At 32.0% G+C, this 13,001-nt stretch overlaps 1 protein-coding gene across 1 annotated transcript; it reads left to right on the top strand.

Moving 5' to 3' along the window:
• Nucleotides 1-10,641: 10,641 nt before the first annotated feature.
• LOC114328292 (protein MAK16 homolog) lies at nucleotides 10,642-11,693 on the top strand. Its single transcript, XM_028277117.2, has one exon. The coding sequence runs from the start codon at nucleotides 10,731-10,733 to the stop codon at nucleotides 11,640-11,642; it is 912 nt and encodes a 303-aa protein (XP_028132918.2). The 5' UTR covers nucleotides 10,642-10,730; the 3' UTR covers nucleotides 11,643-11,693.
• The last annotated feature ends 1,308 nt before the right edge of the window (nucleotides 11,694-13,001 follow it).

Raw genomic sequence — 13,001 nt, forward strand, 5'->3', positions numbered from 1 at the left:
CGCAATAACTACCTCTTAAAACCCACCAAAGGGCCTAGCCGGGTAAGATGATGAAAAGTGCCCCCAACTCGATTCGAATTCCATATAGGTCACCGTTTAGCATATATAGTGAAACTAACTTTCTGAAATTTTTAGCCCCCTAGGTGGTCATGTGACCCACCTAGAGCCTAATTAGGCTTTTTACGTTTTTATTTTTTATCTCAGCCGCATCGAGAACTAGCGAAAAACTTTAAATAAAAAATTTGTAAGATTTAAAAAGTTCTGTGCGAATAAAATTTTTTTTTAATTTTTGGCGGGAAATTTAAATTTTAGAACGATTTTAAAATTTTAAATGAGTATAAAAAATAACTAAGACATTCGTTTTCACGAAAAAAATATATAACGTGTATTTTTGCATAATATTTCACCCTGAATTTTTTCAAATTTTTAAAATTGGTGAAACGCACCTTCAAAAGTAAAAAACCGCATTTTTTCGGTTTTTTTTTTCGTTTTTTGATACAATTTTATACATATTTTTCAAAAAAGGTAACACCGTCACTGGAGCAGGTAAAAAATTTAAAAACAATTGGGGTTTGCTTAATAAAAATTGTTTGTAACACCATCCATTTTCAAGATACAGGGCGTTGAAGAAAACAAAATTTTACACATTTTTTACGATTTTGCCGAAACTACTGGCAACATTGTAATAAAACTTGGCGGGTTTTAAGAGGTAGTTATTGTGCATGTTTTGACATACAATTAAGGATTTGATATTCATCATTGGCGCGCTTAGGTGTAATGGTCTGAACTTTTCAAAGAAAAAAAGATAGTACGCCACTGACATATTTCAAATTAGCAATCATTTTTAAATTCCTCATTCAATTTGCGATAAAAAAACTATCTTATCATTTTTTCATACGAGGCGCCGTTTTGCTGCAAAAAATAAAATATCTTAACGCTTCCAAAGTATTCGAATTAGTTTTTATAATGGACGTACGAGTTTACGTATGTAGATGTAGAAACTACTAATAGAAGTTCGAATACTTTGTAAGGGTTAAGATGTTTTATTTTTTGAATAAAAATGGCGCGTCGTATGAAAAGATAGGAAGATAGATTTTTTGTCACTAATTAAACGAGGAATTCAAAAAGGATTGTTAATGTGAAATATGTCAGTGGCGTACTATCTTTTTTCTTTAAAAAGTTGAGACTATTACCCGTATACGCGCCAATGATAAATATAAAATTCTTAATTGTATGTCAAAAAATGCACAACAACTACCTCTTAAAACTCGCCAAATTTTATTACAATGTTTCCAGTAGTTTCGGCAAAATCGTAAAAAATGTGTAAAATTTTGTTTTCTTCAACGCGCTATATATTGAAAATGGATGGGATTACAAAAAATTTTTATTAAGCAAACCCCAATTATTTTTCAGTTTTTCACCTATTCTAGTGACGGTATTACCTTTTTTGAAAAATATGTATAAAATTGTATCAAAAAAACGAAAAAAAAAACCGAAAAAATGAGGTTTTTTATTTTTAAAGGTGCGTTTCACCAATTTTAAAAATTTGAAAAAATTCAGAGTGAAATATTATGCAAAAATACACGTTATATATTTTTTTCGTGAAAACGAATGTCTTAGTTATTTTTTTATACTCATTTAAAATTTTAAAATCGTTCTGAAATTTAAATTTCCCGCAAAAAATTAAAAAAAAAAATTTTTCGCACAGAACTTTTTAAAGCTTACAACTTTTTTAATAAAAGTTTTTCGCTAGTTCTCGATGCGGCTGAGATAAAAAATAAAAACTTAAAAAGCCTAATTAGGCTCTAGGTGGGTCACATGACCACCTAGGGGGCTAAAAATTTCAGAAAGTTAGTTTCACTATATATGCTAAACGGTGACCTATATGGAATTCGAATCGAGTTGGGGGCACTTTTCATCATCTTACCCGGCTAGGTCCTTTCATTTGCATATTTCAACGGGAGCAATAAAGAAATCGTCGGTTTGTAAGAAAAATTTCAATACCCCGTATCTCGGAAATGAAGCATTTGCGGACATACGTTTATAAAGCAAACTGTCATTATTTTTTCATGTAGAATTATCCCTCAAACTTTTTCGTACTTGTTTAAAAACACCCTGTATTGATAAAAAAGCATGGGTAGTTTTAAAGTACCTAACTTTTTGATTATCCAACATAAGCGAATGAATAAAAAACAGAATGTTAAGAAAAACTGAGGCTATAGTTGGGTTTTAATTTCAGTATTTTATAAATGCTAGAATATTCGGCAGGATGTTGCGAACTTTGAGAAAAAGCACAGTTTGATTGGTACACTCGGTATACAGTGACAATTTACATGTCTAGCAACAATATTATTACAGCGATATTGTTATAGAATAAGGCTATAACATATTAAAAAATCACTTAAATCGGCCAACAGGTTTAGGAAATTCGAGACATCAAAAATTGTCCATTTTTAAGGTGGTGGGTTAATTTTTTGGAGCATTGTAGAAACCAATTTATTTCAATAGTTTATTATTAATGATAGAGTTTAATGCATTGTTGATCTCATTCTTTAATTAAATAAGCAAGGTTTGTGAAGATGAACCTTTTCACTAAATTTTCGTTTGTTCGAATATTTAGTTGTTAGGGCTCGTATTATTGTAGATGTTTTTTTGGTTGATGTTCCAAATACAGAGCGTAAAATCAACAATAAAAATACATTACAGTGTGTTGTTGAGACAAATCATTGTTTTTATTGAAAAATGTGTATGTATGTTTCTTTTATTATTAAGTTTCATTAATTTTTGTTTGTTCACATTATAATGTTGTTTCATTTAGCTTGTTTTAAGGCCAAAACCTTTTATTTTCATAATAAATATGTTTAAGTAGAGTTTATTGGTTATTTTGTCCCTTGCCCTGTAGCGTTACTATCCTTTTGGAGCACTGACAATGAAAATCATTTCCTTCACTCTCAACAACTAAACCATCAAAGTTAGATCAAGGTATTTATCTACAGGGTGATTGATTAGTAGGGTAAAGCTCAATAGCTCCGCTATAGTAATAGATAGCAATAAAAGTTAATAACAAAAATTTTAGCCACCTTTGAATTACAAAATTAGTTAGAATGTTACAGGGTGTTCGATAACACAGTGGCAGACCAAACTTATGTTTTTTTAAATGGAACACCCTATATTTTATTTTATATTCGAAATCCTGTTAACTTCTCCATCACAAAAATATAAAGGTTTGTTATGTTATACAGGGTATTTACAAAGTTATAACCAATTTTATATGAAAATCGTAACAAGTTAACTCCCTGTATAAATAAAAATAAGCAAAACAACAATGGTTTATTAATGCCATATTTTTTAACGTATTGTCAAAATTTTCAAGAATGGTCGATATTACTAATTTTCTTTGTATCAAATACAGGGTGAGTCAAAACGCAAGTACATTATGTTCTCAGTAATTTTAAATCGAACACCCTGTATTTTATATCACTATTGAAAAGTACCATTACCGTACTTTAATTTTTAGGTAACATTCCCTATGTCTAAATTTATTAGTTTTCGAGATATTTTCATTTTTCAATGAACCAGTAGCGTGGCCACCCAAATCACCAGAATTTAATAAACTGGACTGATTTTTTTGGGGTTACGTTAATAATGAAGTTTATAAAATACCTCCAACAACAAGGGATGAGATGAAAAATAGAATACAAAGTGTATTTCGATGTTTTAATTTACAAATGCTCCGTAGAGTAAGTAGCTCATTCAATGATCGTTTTTAGGCGTACATAAATGTGTTAGGAGATAATTTTGAACACCTTATGTAATTAAATATTAAAAATATTTTATTAAAAGTAGCTTCTAATTTTTTCAAACATGTTTTTTTGCAAAATGTATTACTGATAAATTATGTTTCGTTCTTTATTTGTTACATTTACATACAAAAGTAGTGTTTAATTGTCTTCACAAAATATTGTATTTTGTGTTTGTGTGTTTTTTTGTAAAATTTATTACTAATTTTCTTTGTTTATTTGTTGCATTTACATAAAAAGATAGTTTTTAATTGTTTCAAAAATGTTGCATGTAGTGGTTGTGTTTTTGTTTGTAAAATGTATTACTAATAAATTATTTTTATTTCTTTATTTGCTACAGTGTTACATTGATAATCGGTAATCTTCAATTGTCAATTCAGTCGTGGCTTACTTAAAATTTAGATAAATTTAAACACCTAAAATAATTTGCTCTGAAAAATGAACAATATCTCGAAAACTAATAAATTTGGGCATAGGGAATGTTATATAAAAATTAAAGTGCGTTAATGTTACTTTTCAATAATAATATAAAAACAGGGTGTTCCATTTAACATTACTGAGAAAATAATGTACTTGCGTTTTGACTCGCCCTGTATTTGATATAAAGAAAATTAGCAATATCAATATTTTTTAAAAATTTTGACAATAAATAAAAAAATATGGCATTAATAAACCATTGCTGTTGTGCTTATTTGTATTTATACAGGGAGTTGAACTTGTTACGATTTTCATACAAAATTGTTTATAACTTTGTAAATACCCTGTATAACATTACAAAACTTTATATTTTTGTGATGGAGAAGTTAACAGGATTTCGAATATAAAATATAGGGTGTTCCGTTTAAAAAAACAAAAGTTTGGTCTGCCACTGTGTTATCGAACACCCTGTAACATTCTAACTAATTTTGTAATGTGAAGCTCAAAGGTGGCTAAAATTTTTGTTATTAACTTTTATTGCTATCTATTACTATAGCGGAGCTATTGAGCTTTACCCTACTAATCAATCACCCTGTATACAGGTATGGAAATTTACTATCAGAATAAAGGAATTTCAATGCAATAAGTTAGATTCTTGATTTGCAATTAACCAGTCTAAATTTCAAGACAACTTTGCGATGTTTCATATTTAATTAATTTGTTCCACGGGATACGCTGTACTGAACTGAGATCTATGATTTGCAAGTAACCAGAGTAAATTTCAATATAACGTCGCGATGTTTAAAAATTAATTAATTTGTTGGACTGTAATCCTTTTACCGCTGGCTATCGGACCAGTGTAGCGTATCATCCAGTGAAACAAATCAATTAAATATGAAACATCGCGGCGTTGTCTTGAAATTTACACTGGTTAATTGAAAATCGTATGTTCCGAAAATAAATTTCCATACCTGTATAGACTAACCAATTAAAAGAATAAATGAAAGTATTAAAATAAAAGACTGACAAGTAATTTAAATAGAGTTCTTAAGCTGTTGACTTGTAGCATGTTTCAGTTAAATGTTATGTTTATATGGGAGAAATGAAGAAAAATGTTTAGCAAATCCATCAGCAGAATGCAGCAGGCTTAGGTTGCTGATAGTTATAGAGGAAGTGAACAACAAGACCATACCGGTAACAGAGGATAAGAAAATGTAAAACACAAGTCTTTATCATACACTATACATAATATGTAACGCACAATACACAAAGATATTTGTTCCAACAATTGATAACTTATGAACATCCACAAACATAGAATCACATGACACATACAATTCGATGCCTCAGAAGCCAATCGGTGCAAGTCAATAAGTGTTTAAAATGAGATACTAAGATATATCTTACAATAGTTGAAGAAATATAAGTAGTTATTAAAAACAAATAAACTGTCTTTATTTATCATAATGTGGGTAACATATTCATAAATAGAAACAAGGAAATAATAATATTATTATATATGTTACAGTTCAAGTTGATTCTCAGTTAGAGTTGACTTTTCCTAGTTCGAGTCAACTCCAACTGAAACGAGCAGTAAAAGTCGATTTGAAAAATTTAAATCAACTTTTACTAGTTGAAGTTGACTCTTCCTAAATCTTGTTAGTAAAAGTATATTATACAATTTATACGAGTATAATCTCACGTGCATTTTTGATGAGTGTGCATCTCTTTGTTTTGACCGTTTCAACTACTTATTAGTTCAGGCTGTAACGTCGCCCCTGTTAGGTAAATTAATCTGATTCGATTATTTTGCTCAAACAAATACATCCTTATAACAAATACCCAGTGTCAGGCGGTACCGCGGTTGAAAAATTGTTTAACCAATTTTTGTTAACCAAATTCACAAAAATAATTCTTATCTACTCTACCTCATATTATGTATAAGTTTTTATTGTGTAAAAATTGTAAATATAGATAGCAGTACATGAAGGGTTTAAAGTGTGCCTGAAGTAATAATGTATTTTAAATGGGATTTACTTTTTCGCATTGTTTTTTAGCACACTTTCATATAATCAAATATCCTTAACTTTCGCCTTGTCATGGTGATGACATGTGAGCAATAAATTACAAAAAAAGTTTTGACGGTTTTGTGGTTTGACAGAAGTTTTAATTTTTAAATGTCAAAGTTCTAAAAAATTGTAAAATAGGAATGTATTCCAGTGACGAAGAGTTGCAGTTTTTTTATTTGTTTTTTGGTAGATAGAATATTGTATGAAACTGTGCGTGAAGTACTTTTTGCGCACTTAGGCGATGTATAGCACTCGGCCCGCTCGTGCTCTAAACATCGCGTGCGTGCGCAAAAAGCATACTTCACGAACTGTTTTATAAATAACTAAGTATTTTACTCCAGACAAATTTTTTTAGATTATTTTGGTTATTCGGAGCAAAAAAGGTCTCTTGTGATTTTTCTCTAAAATTGATCGTTTTCGAGTTATACGCGATTTAAAACTTGAAAAAACTTAATAACTCGATTAAAAACTATTATTATGAAAGTTTAAAGCCCCCCCTACAAGATCCTGAAGAAATTTTTGTCATTATTTTATTACTAAGCTGTTATTTTTAATTATCAACAATGAGCGCTAAAAGCGTATTGAGGCGGCCATCAATGTGAGTGCGAGTTAGATCCTACATTCCGACCGTCCAATGGTGCATCTCAGTCGCACTCACATTGACAGCCGCCTCAATACGCTCCTAGCGCTCATTGTTAATAATTAAAAATAACAGCTTAGTAATACAATAATGACAAATATTTCTTCAGTACCTTGTCGTTAAAATTTGATTTGGTGACTTCAATAATTTTTAACTGAGTTATTAAGCCTTGAAAATGGTCATTTTCGCATTTTTCAAATTTTAAATCGCGTATAACTCGAGAACAATAAATTTTACAGAAAAATCACAAAAGACCTCTTTTGCTCCGAATGACCCAAATTAATGATGTAAAAAAAACGTCCGAAGTGAATTTTTTTGTGAATTTGTTTAAAAAAAATTGTTTAAACAATTTTTCGATTACGGTACCACCTGACACCCTGTGGATTCGTTATAAGGACCTCTTTTTGAGTAAGTTTGTGCAAAAAAATCGAACTGGAATAATTTACCTAACGGGGGTGACGATACAGCCTGGACTGTAAATATCACGATTTGAACATAATATACAGTAACATTTAATTTCTAGAATCGGTTGTTTGTGTGAATCAACTTTTACTAAATGGCATTGGGAAGAGTATACTTTAACTAGTTGGAGTCTACTTTTACTAGTAAATGTTGAATAAAAATCTTCATTTTATATTTATAATCAACTTTTACTAAAACCAGCCGTTTGAGTCGACTCGAACTAGGAAAAGTCAACTCCAACTGGATAATCAACTTGAACTCTAACATATATAATAAAAAGTGTTATATCTCATAAGTCATTTATAGGGAGAATGTGACTTACACCGTTTGACTTCTGATCTAATTATTACACAAACACAGAGAATAATTAAAATGTCATGCATCATCTGGCATAAATCATCCACCCTTAGGAGCTCACCAACGTGGCAATAAGTGCGACTACATTATGTTTATAAGAGGTTTAGCAATTCTACCTGCCTCTGGGTAAGTAGGTAGGTTGTTTATTTTTCTGCCATTTATTGAGATGCTCTTTTCCCATCCTTGCATTCTTCTCATAATATGCTCCCTATAATTGTCGCATTTATGGAAGCTACATTTTTTATGTATGGTTGCTATTGTAGAATTAGTCCAGTCGTCAGACCAATGCTTGGAATGCCATATCACAGAATAGGAAACAATAATTGTTTCCTGGCCATATCTTGTTACAGAACAAGTGAAGCTGTTTTATTCTCCGGTTTCTTCTGTGGCTTTGAGTATTTTTGCTGTTATCATTTATGGACCTTGTGCTTTGTTATATGTACTTGAAGTTTACTGATCGCCAGTCTTACTTCATTCTTGGGTATATTAGGTTCTTCAATTTCTTCGGGGATTTGGTGAATAAGTTCCTGGCGTTGATCATCTTTATCTAGATCCTGGCAATATAATCTCCATGTCTCTGCTATATCTTTTCTGTTGATACTCAGGGTATCACTTAGCTAATGATAAAGACGATCTACAGTATATGGCAAGAGAACTAAAGGAGGAATATGAACAGTGGGGCTTGGAAATTAATGTGGAAAAAACTAAATACCTACCCATAGGAGCTGAGTTATCCAATATCGAACTAGAGGATAATGAACAAATCACATCCTGTAGTGAATACACGTACGTGGGAGTAATCTTCGATAGAACGGGAAAAGACGATGAGGAAATAAAGAAAAGGGTAACACAAGCTAGAAGAACAATTGGCTGCCTAAATGGAATACTTTGGAGATCCGAAATAGGAATACAGCGAAAATACAATATCTATGAAACACTTATTAAAAGCAGCCTACTTTACGGAGCAGAAACTTGGAGAATAACCGAGAACAACAGGAAAAAATTAGAAGCTGTAGAAATGGATGTGTTTAGAAGATCGTTAGGTATATCCCGTAGGGAAAGAGTTCGAAATGTGGTAGTAAGACGACGAGTTGGAATAGATGGTTACTTAACAACAGACATTGAGAGGAAAACAGTTGATTTAGTATGGTCATGTTCAAAGAATGGAAGACACAAGATTGCCCAAAAAGATGCAGAGGGTACCAACAAACCTCAAAAAACGAGGAAGACCCAAAAAGACATGGAAAGAAGGGGTATCCAAAGCAATGAGAGTACAAGGGATCTTAGAGAGGGCCAATGGGATGATAGAAGGGCGTGGAAGTTAGGCATCGGACAACGTCGAAAGACGTTCTAAAACCGATACATACATACATGATACTCAGGGTTCCTGTGTGGTCTTCAATGGCATAAGTTTCGTTATGTAGCGTATTTTTCTTAATAGATCTCTCAGCTGATTTGTTTTGATCGTGACTCTCTATTAGTTGTTTATAAGCCTCGAATCTTTGTGGAGATTTCTTAAAGTAAATACCACTTTGACAAAGATTTTCGGGGTTTCATCTGTTACCTAATGTCTCTGTTTCACAGGATTATGTAGCTTTTGGCGATTAATTGGTGTTGTTATACAATGTTTAATATTCTCCCATATTTCTTGTGAAGTATCCTTTAGTGCATACTTTTTTGCACATCTTGGAGAAGGTCATTCTTCTTCGTTTGTCTTTCTCCGTTTGTTTGAGCTTTACCTGAATCTGCAGCTACTATCCTGGAGGACCGCTGAAATCATGATAGAATCATTATCTCTTACGTTATTTAAGTGTGCCTATTTTTATTAGATAATACAGAGTTTTGACAATTGTTACTTGGCGTTTATACTGAACAATAGTGTTCATATGTCTTCTATCGGAGATTGGTCACCATCACAACAATATTAACTTTGTTGGATGCAGCTCTGAACATTGAATTGCATCCGTACCACTCCCTTAAATTTCGTAACCAGGAAATCCCCCTACATCCCACACTTTTTTTCCTTGGATTATGAGCCTTAGTGGGGAGTACTTTTCCCCTCTCATCATGTGGTCTAGATATGCCAGTTTTCTGGTTTGTATGCTTTTTATGACTTCACATTTCTTCCCCATCTTCAGCAAAATATCTTGATTTGTTACTCTCTCTGTCCGTGGTATTTTTCACATTCTCCTGTTGCACCTAATCTCGAATGCCTCAAGGTTTCGATGTTTATCTTTTTTAGTGTCAAAGCTTCCATGCCGTACATCAGAACGGAGACAACATAGGGCCTTAACATTCTCGTTCTCAATTTCACATTTATGTCTCGGCAGCGTAGAAACTTTTTCATTTTGATAAATGATTGTCTCGCTATTTCTATTCGCCTCTTTAATTTCTCCTGTCTGGTCATTAGTATCAGTGAACCAAACCCCTAAATATTTGTTCATATGTCATGGAAACGTAAAGACAAAGATTGGGAGCTGGAGCTATGATAGAAAAGAATGTTTAGAAGAGATGAACATGAGTGATAAAAATAGTTAATTCTGAATAAGATACGAGCAAAATATACCTAGTTACTGCCGATTCAGATGGTGATCCCGACTATCAATCAGAGGAACAATTTCTGGGAGTAAAAAACCAAAGTTGTATAAAATACAAATCATGCATTCTCGAGTTCAAATAGGTTAGATATTTCCAGAATTTTTTGAGAATAATTTCCCGATTGGAAATCTAAGGTCAAAACTAAATAAAAAAATTTAATTTGATTAAAATTGTGATTTAATGGCTGGTGAACACACAGTTGACACCATAGAGCACCTAAATAATAGTTTTTGAAAGAAGTCTATATGTTTAATTCATGTTCTGTGGTTGACATTGACAAAAGTGTCAAAAACATTTTTCTTTTCTTTTAAGGTTATGTTTTTAAAATATCACGTGTAAACGTGAAAATCTAAGTCTTCGCCTGAAGTATTGTAATTAAAGTTAAAAATGCAACACGACGACGTTGTTTGGAGTATTATAAACAAAACACATTGTTCATACAAGACTCAAACCAAGACACAAAAGTTTTGCCGTAACGAATATAACCTTACAGGTCTGTGCAACAGATCGGCTTGTCCCTTAGCAAACAGTCAATATGCAACGATCAGGGAAGAAAATGGTATAATCTATCTGTTTATGAAGACTGCCGAGCGGTCAGCGTTTCCAAATAAGACCTGGGAAAAGGTAAAACTATCCAGAAACTTTGAAAAGGCCATACATCAAATCAATGAAAATTTACTCTATTGGTCTGGTTTTATTAAGTCAAAATGTAAGCAGAGGTTCGTAAAAATAACACAATACTTAATTCGAATGAGAAAGTTGAAATTACGAAGACAGAAATTGCTGGTTCCGATTCAAAGTAAGGTAGAACGAAGAGAAAGACGCAGAGAAGACAAAGCTCTCATAGCTGCTCGAATTGAAAAGGGAGTTGAGAAAACGTTGTTAGACCGTTTGAAACAAGGCGTGTACCAAGATTTGTACAATATATCTCCACAAACATTCGATGAAGCAGAGCAAGAGAGAGAATTGGAATCTGAGGAAGAGGTAGAACAAGAAATGGAAATGGAAAACGAAATGGAGGAAGACGTAGATACACCGGAATTTGTTGCAGCAGATTCAGATGATGACAGTGATGTTGAAAGTGAAAGTGGTAATCCTGAGGAAGTGGATTTAGACAGTAGTTTTGAATCTTCAGACGGTTCAGATATTGAAGATATAAGACCTAGTACTTCAAAGAAGAGCCAGACACCTGTAAATAAGAAAGGTACACCCAAACCTGGATCCAGTAAGAAGAAGCGTAGATCTAGGGTTGAAATTGAATATGAACATGAACCAGCTCAAAGACTGTCTGTTAGTTAAATTTTTTTAATTGTGATTGTTACACTTTCTTTAATAAATATGTTAAGGCGATTTTTAATTTGTAATCAAATTGACTATATAATAGCAACTTAAATAAATTCCCTTTTAATTGATTTTTGTACACTATCCATCTATGTTGATGTTGATGCCTACTTTGCATCCTCCACATGCATGGTTTTTTTTATCATAAACTGTTTATAATGTCAGTTTTTTAATACGTTGGCTGTGTTTAGAGATATTTATAAACTTATGTTGAGTGTATTATGAGGCATATATCGTCGTCAACACAAGAAAAACAACTCCATTTTCCTTAATTTTTCAGGAGAACCTAAAAACGGTAACATGTAACAGAAGAATATGTAACTGCTTTTCTAGCAGGGCACAAAATATCCATGATATTTATATAAGTATCAAAATATCAGATATATATGATATATATCCAAAATGTGATATTTATATGATATTTTGGAAATCATTTCAATCAATAGAGAAACTAAATTGACCAAAATAAGACTCTAAATGTAGAATGTAACAATATAAAAGATATATTTTTACTTAAATAAAAAACACAAAAATATAAACGTCTGTATGGTAGTATCTCACATAAACAGAAAACAAAATGATACGAGTATCCAAGTAAGGACTAAATTAACTAAAAATATTGAAAACGTTAACTTACAACATATAGGTAGTATTTCCATTTTTCCAAAATAACTTAAAATTCTGAACATTTAAAAAACAAAATTAAAATTTAGAAAATTAATTAAGATGACAGTTCAACATCGGAAGTGTCTAAATCAAAACCAGTAAAGCACCCAAGACTTAATTCTGCCTCTTCATTTTCCCTTCATTCAGTTTCTTGTTCAGGCCAAATCCATTCCAAATTGTCATGTCTTTGGTATGAAGAACTGTTTAAATATTTAAACATGAATACAAGTTTAGCAGCTTTTTCGGTTCCTAAATTATTTCGTAATTTGGAATGCACAAGTCCAAAGCTTGAAAAGCACCTTTCAATGCTTGCCGTGGAGGCTACTGCTGTAAGTAATTGGTTAATTCGTTCGAGAAATATGTTTTTTTCACACCAAGCAGATTCAGCGATTGGAACAGACAGACTTCCACCATAATAATAGAGATGTTTTTTTGAAATTTGGACCATACATGAAAGATGGAAATGGTTCAGACTTCGAAGTTATGGCCATTACAAACAGAACAAAATCTGTGTTGATTGAATTATAAATATTCATAAGCCTGTTCTTTTTGTTCGGCAGTAAGTCTTTCTCTAAAAAAGCGATGGTCCAGTAAGTTTGCCAAAAAATGAGGCGAACCTAGAGCCATATTACTCCTTTTGTAATAAAAGTT

Source organism: Diabrotica virgifera, chromosome 7 (genome assembly GCF_917563875.1).
Source record: "Diabrotica virgifera virgifera chromosome 7, PGI_DIABVI_V3a".
Lineage (NCBI taxonomy): Eukaryota > Metazoa > Arthropoda > Insecta > Coleoptera > Chrysomelidae > Diabrotica > Diabrotica virgifera.

Excerpts from the sequence above, each read along its gene's own strand:
- LOC114328292 (XM_028277117.2), top strand. The coding sequence starts at position 10,731 with ATGCAACACGACGACGTTGTTTGGAGTATTATAAACAAAACACATTGT.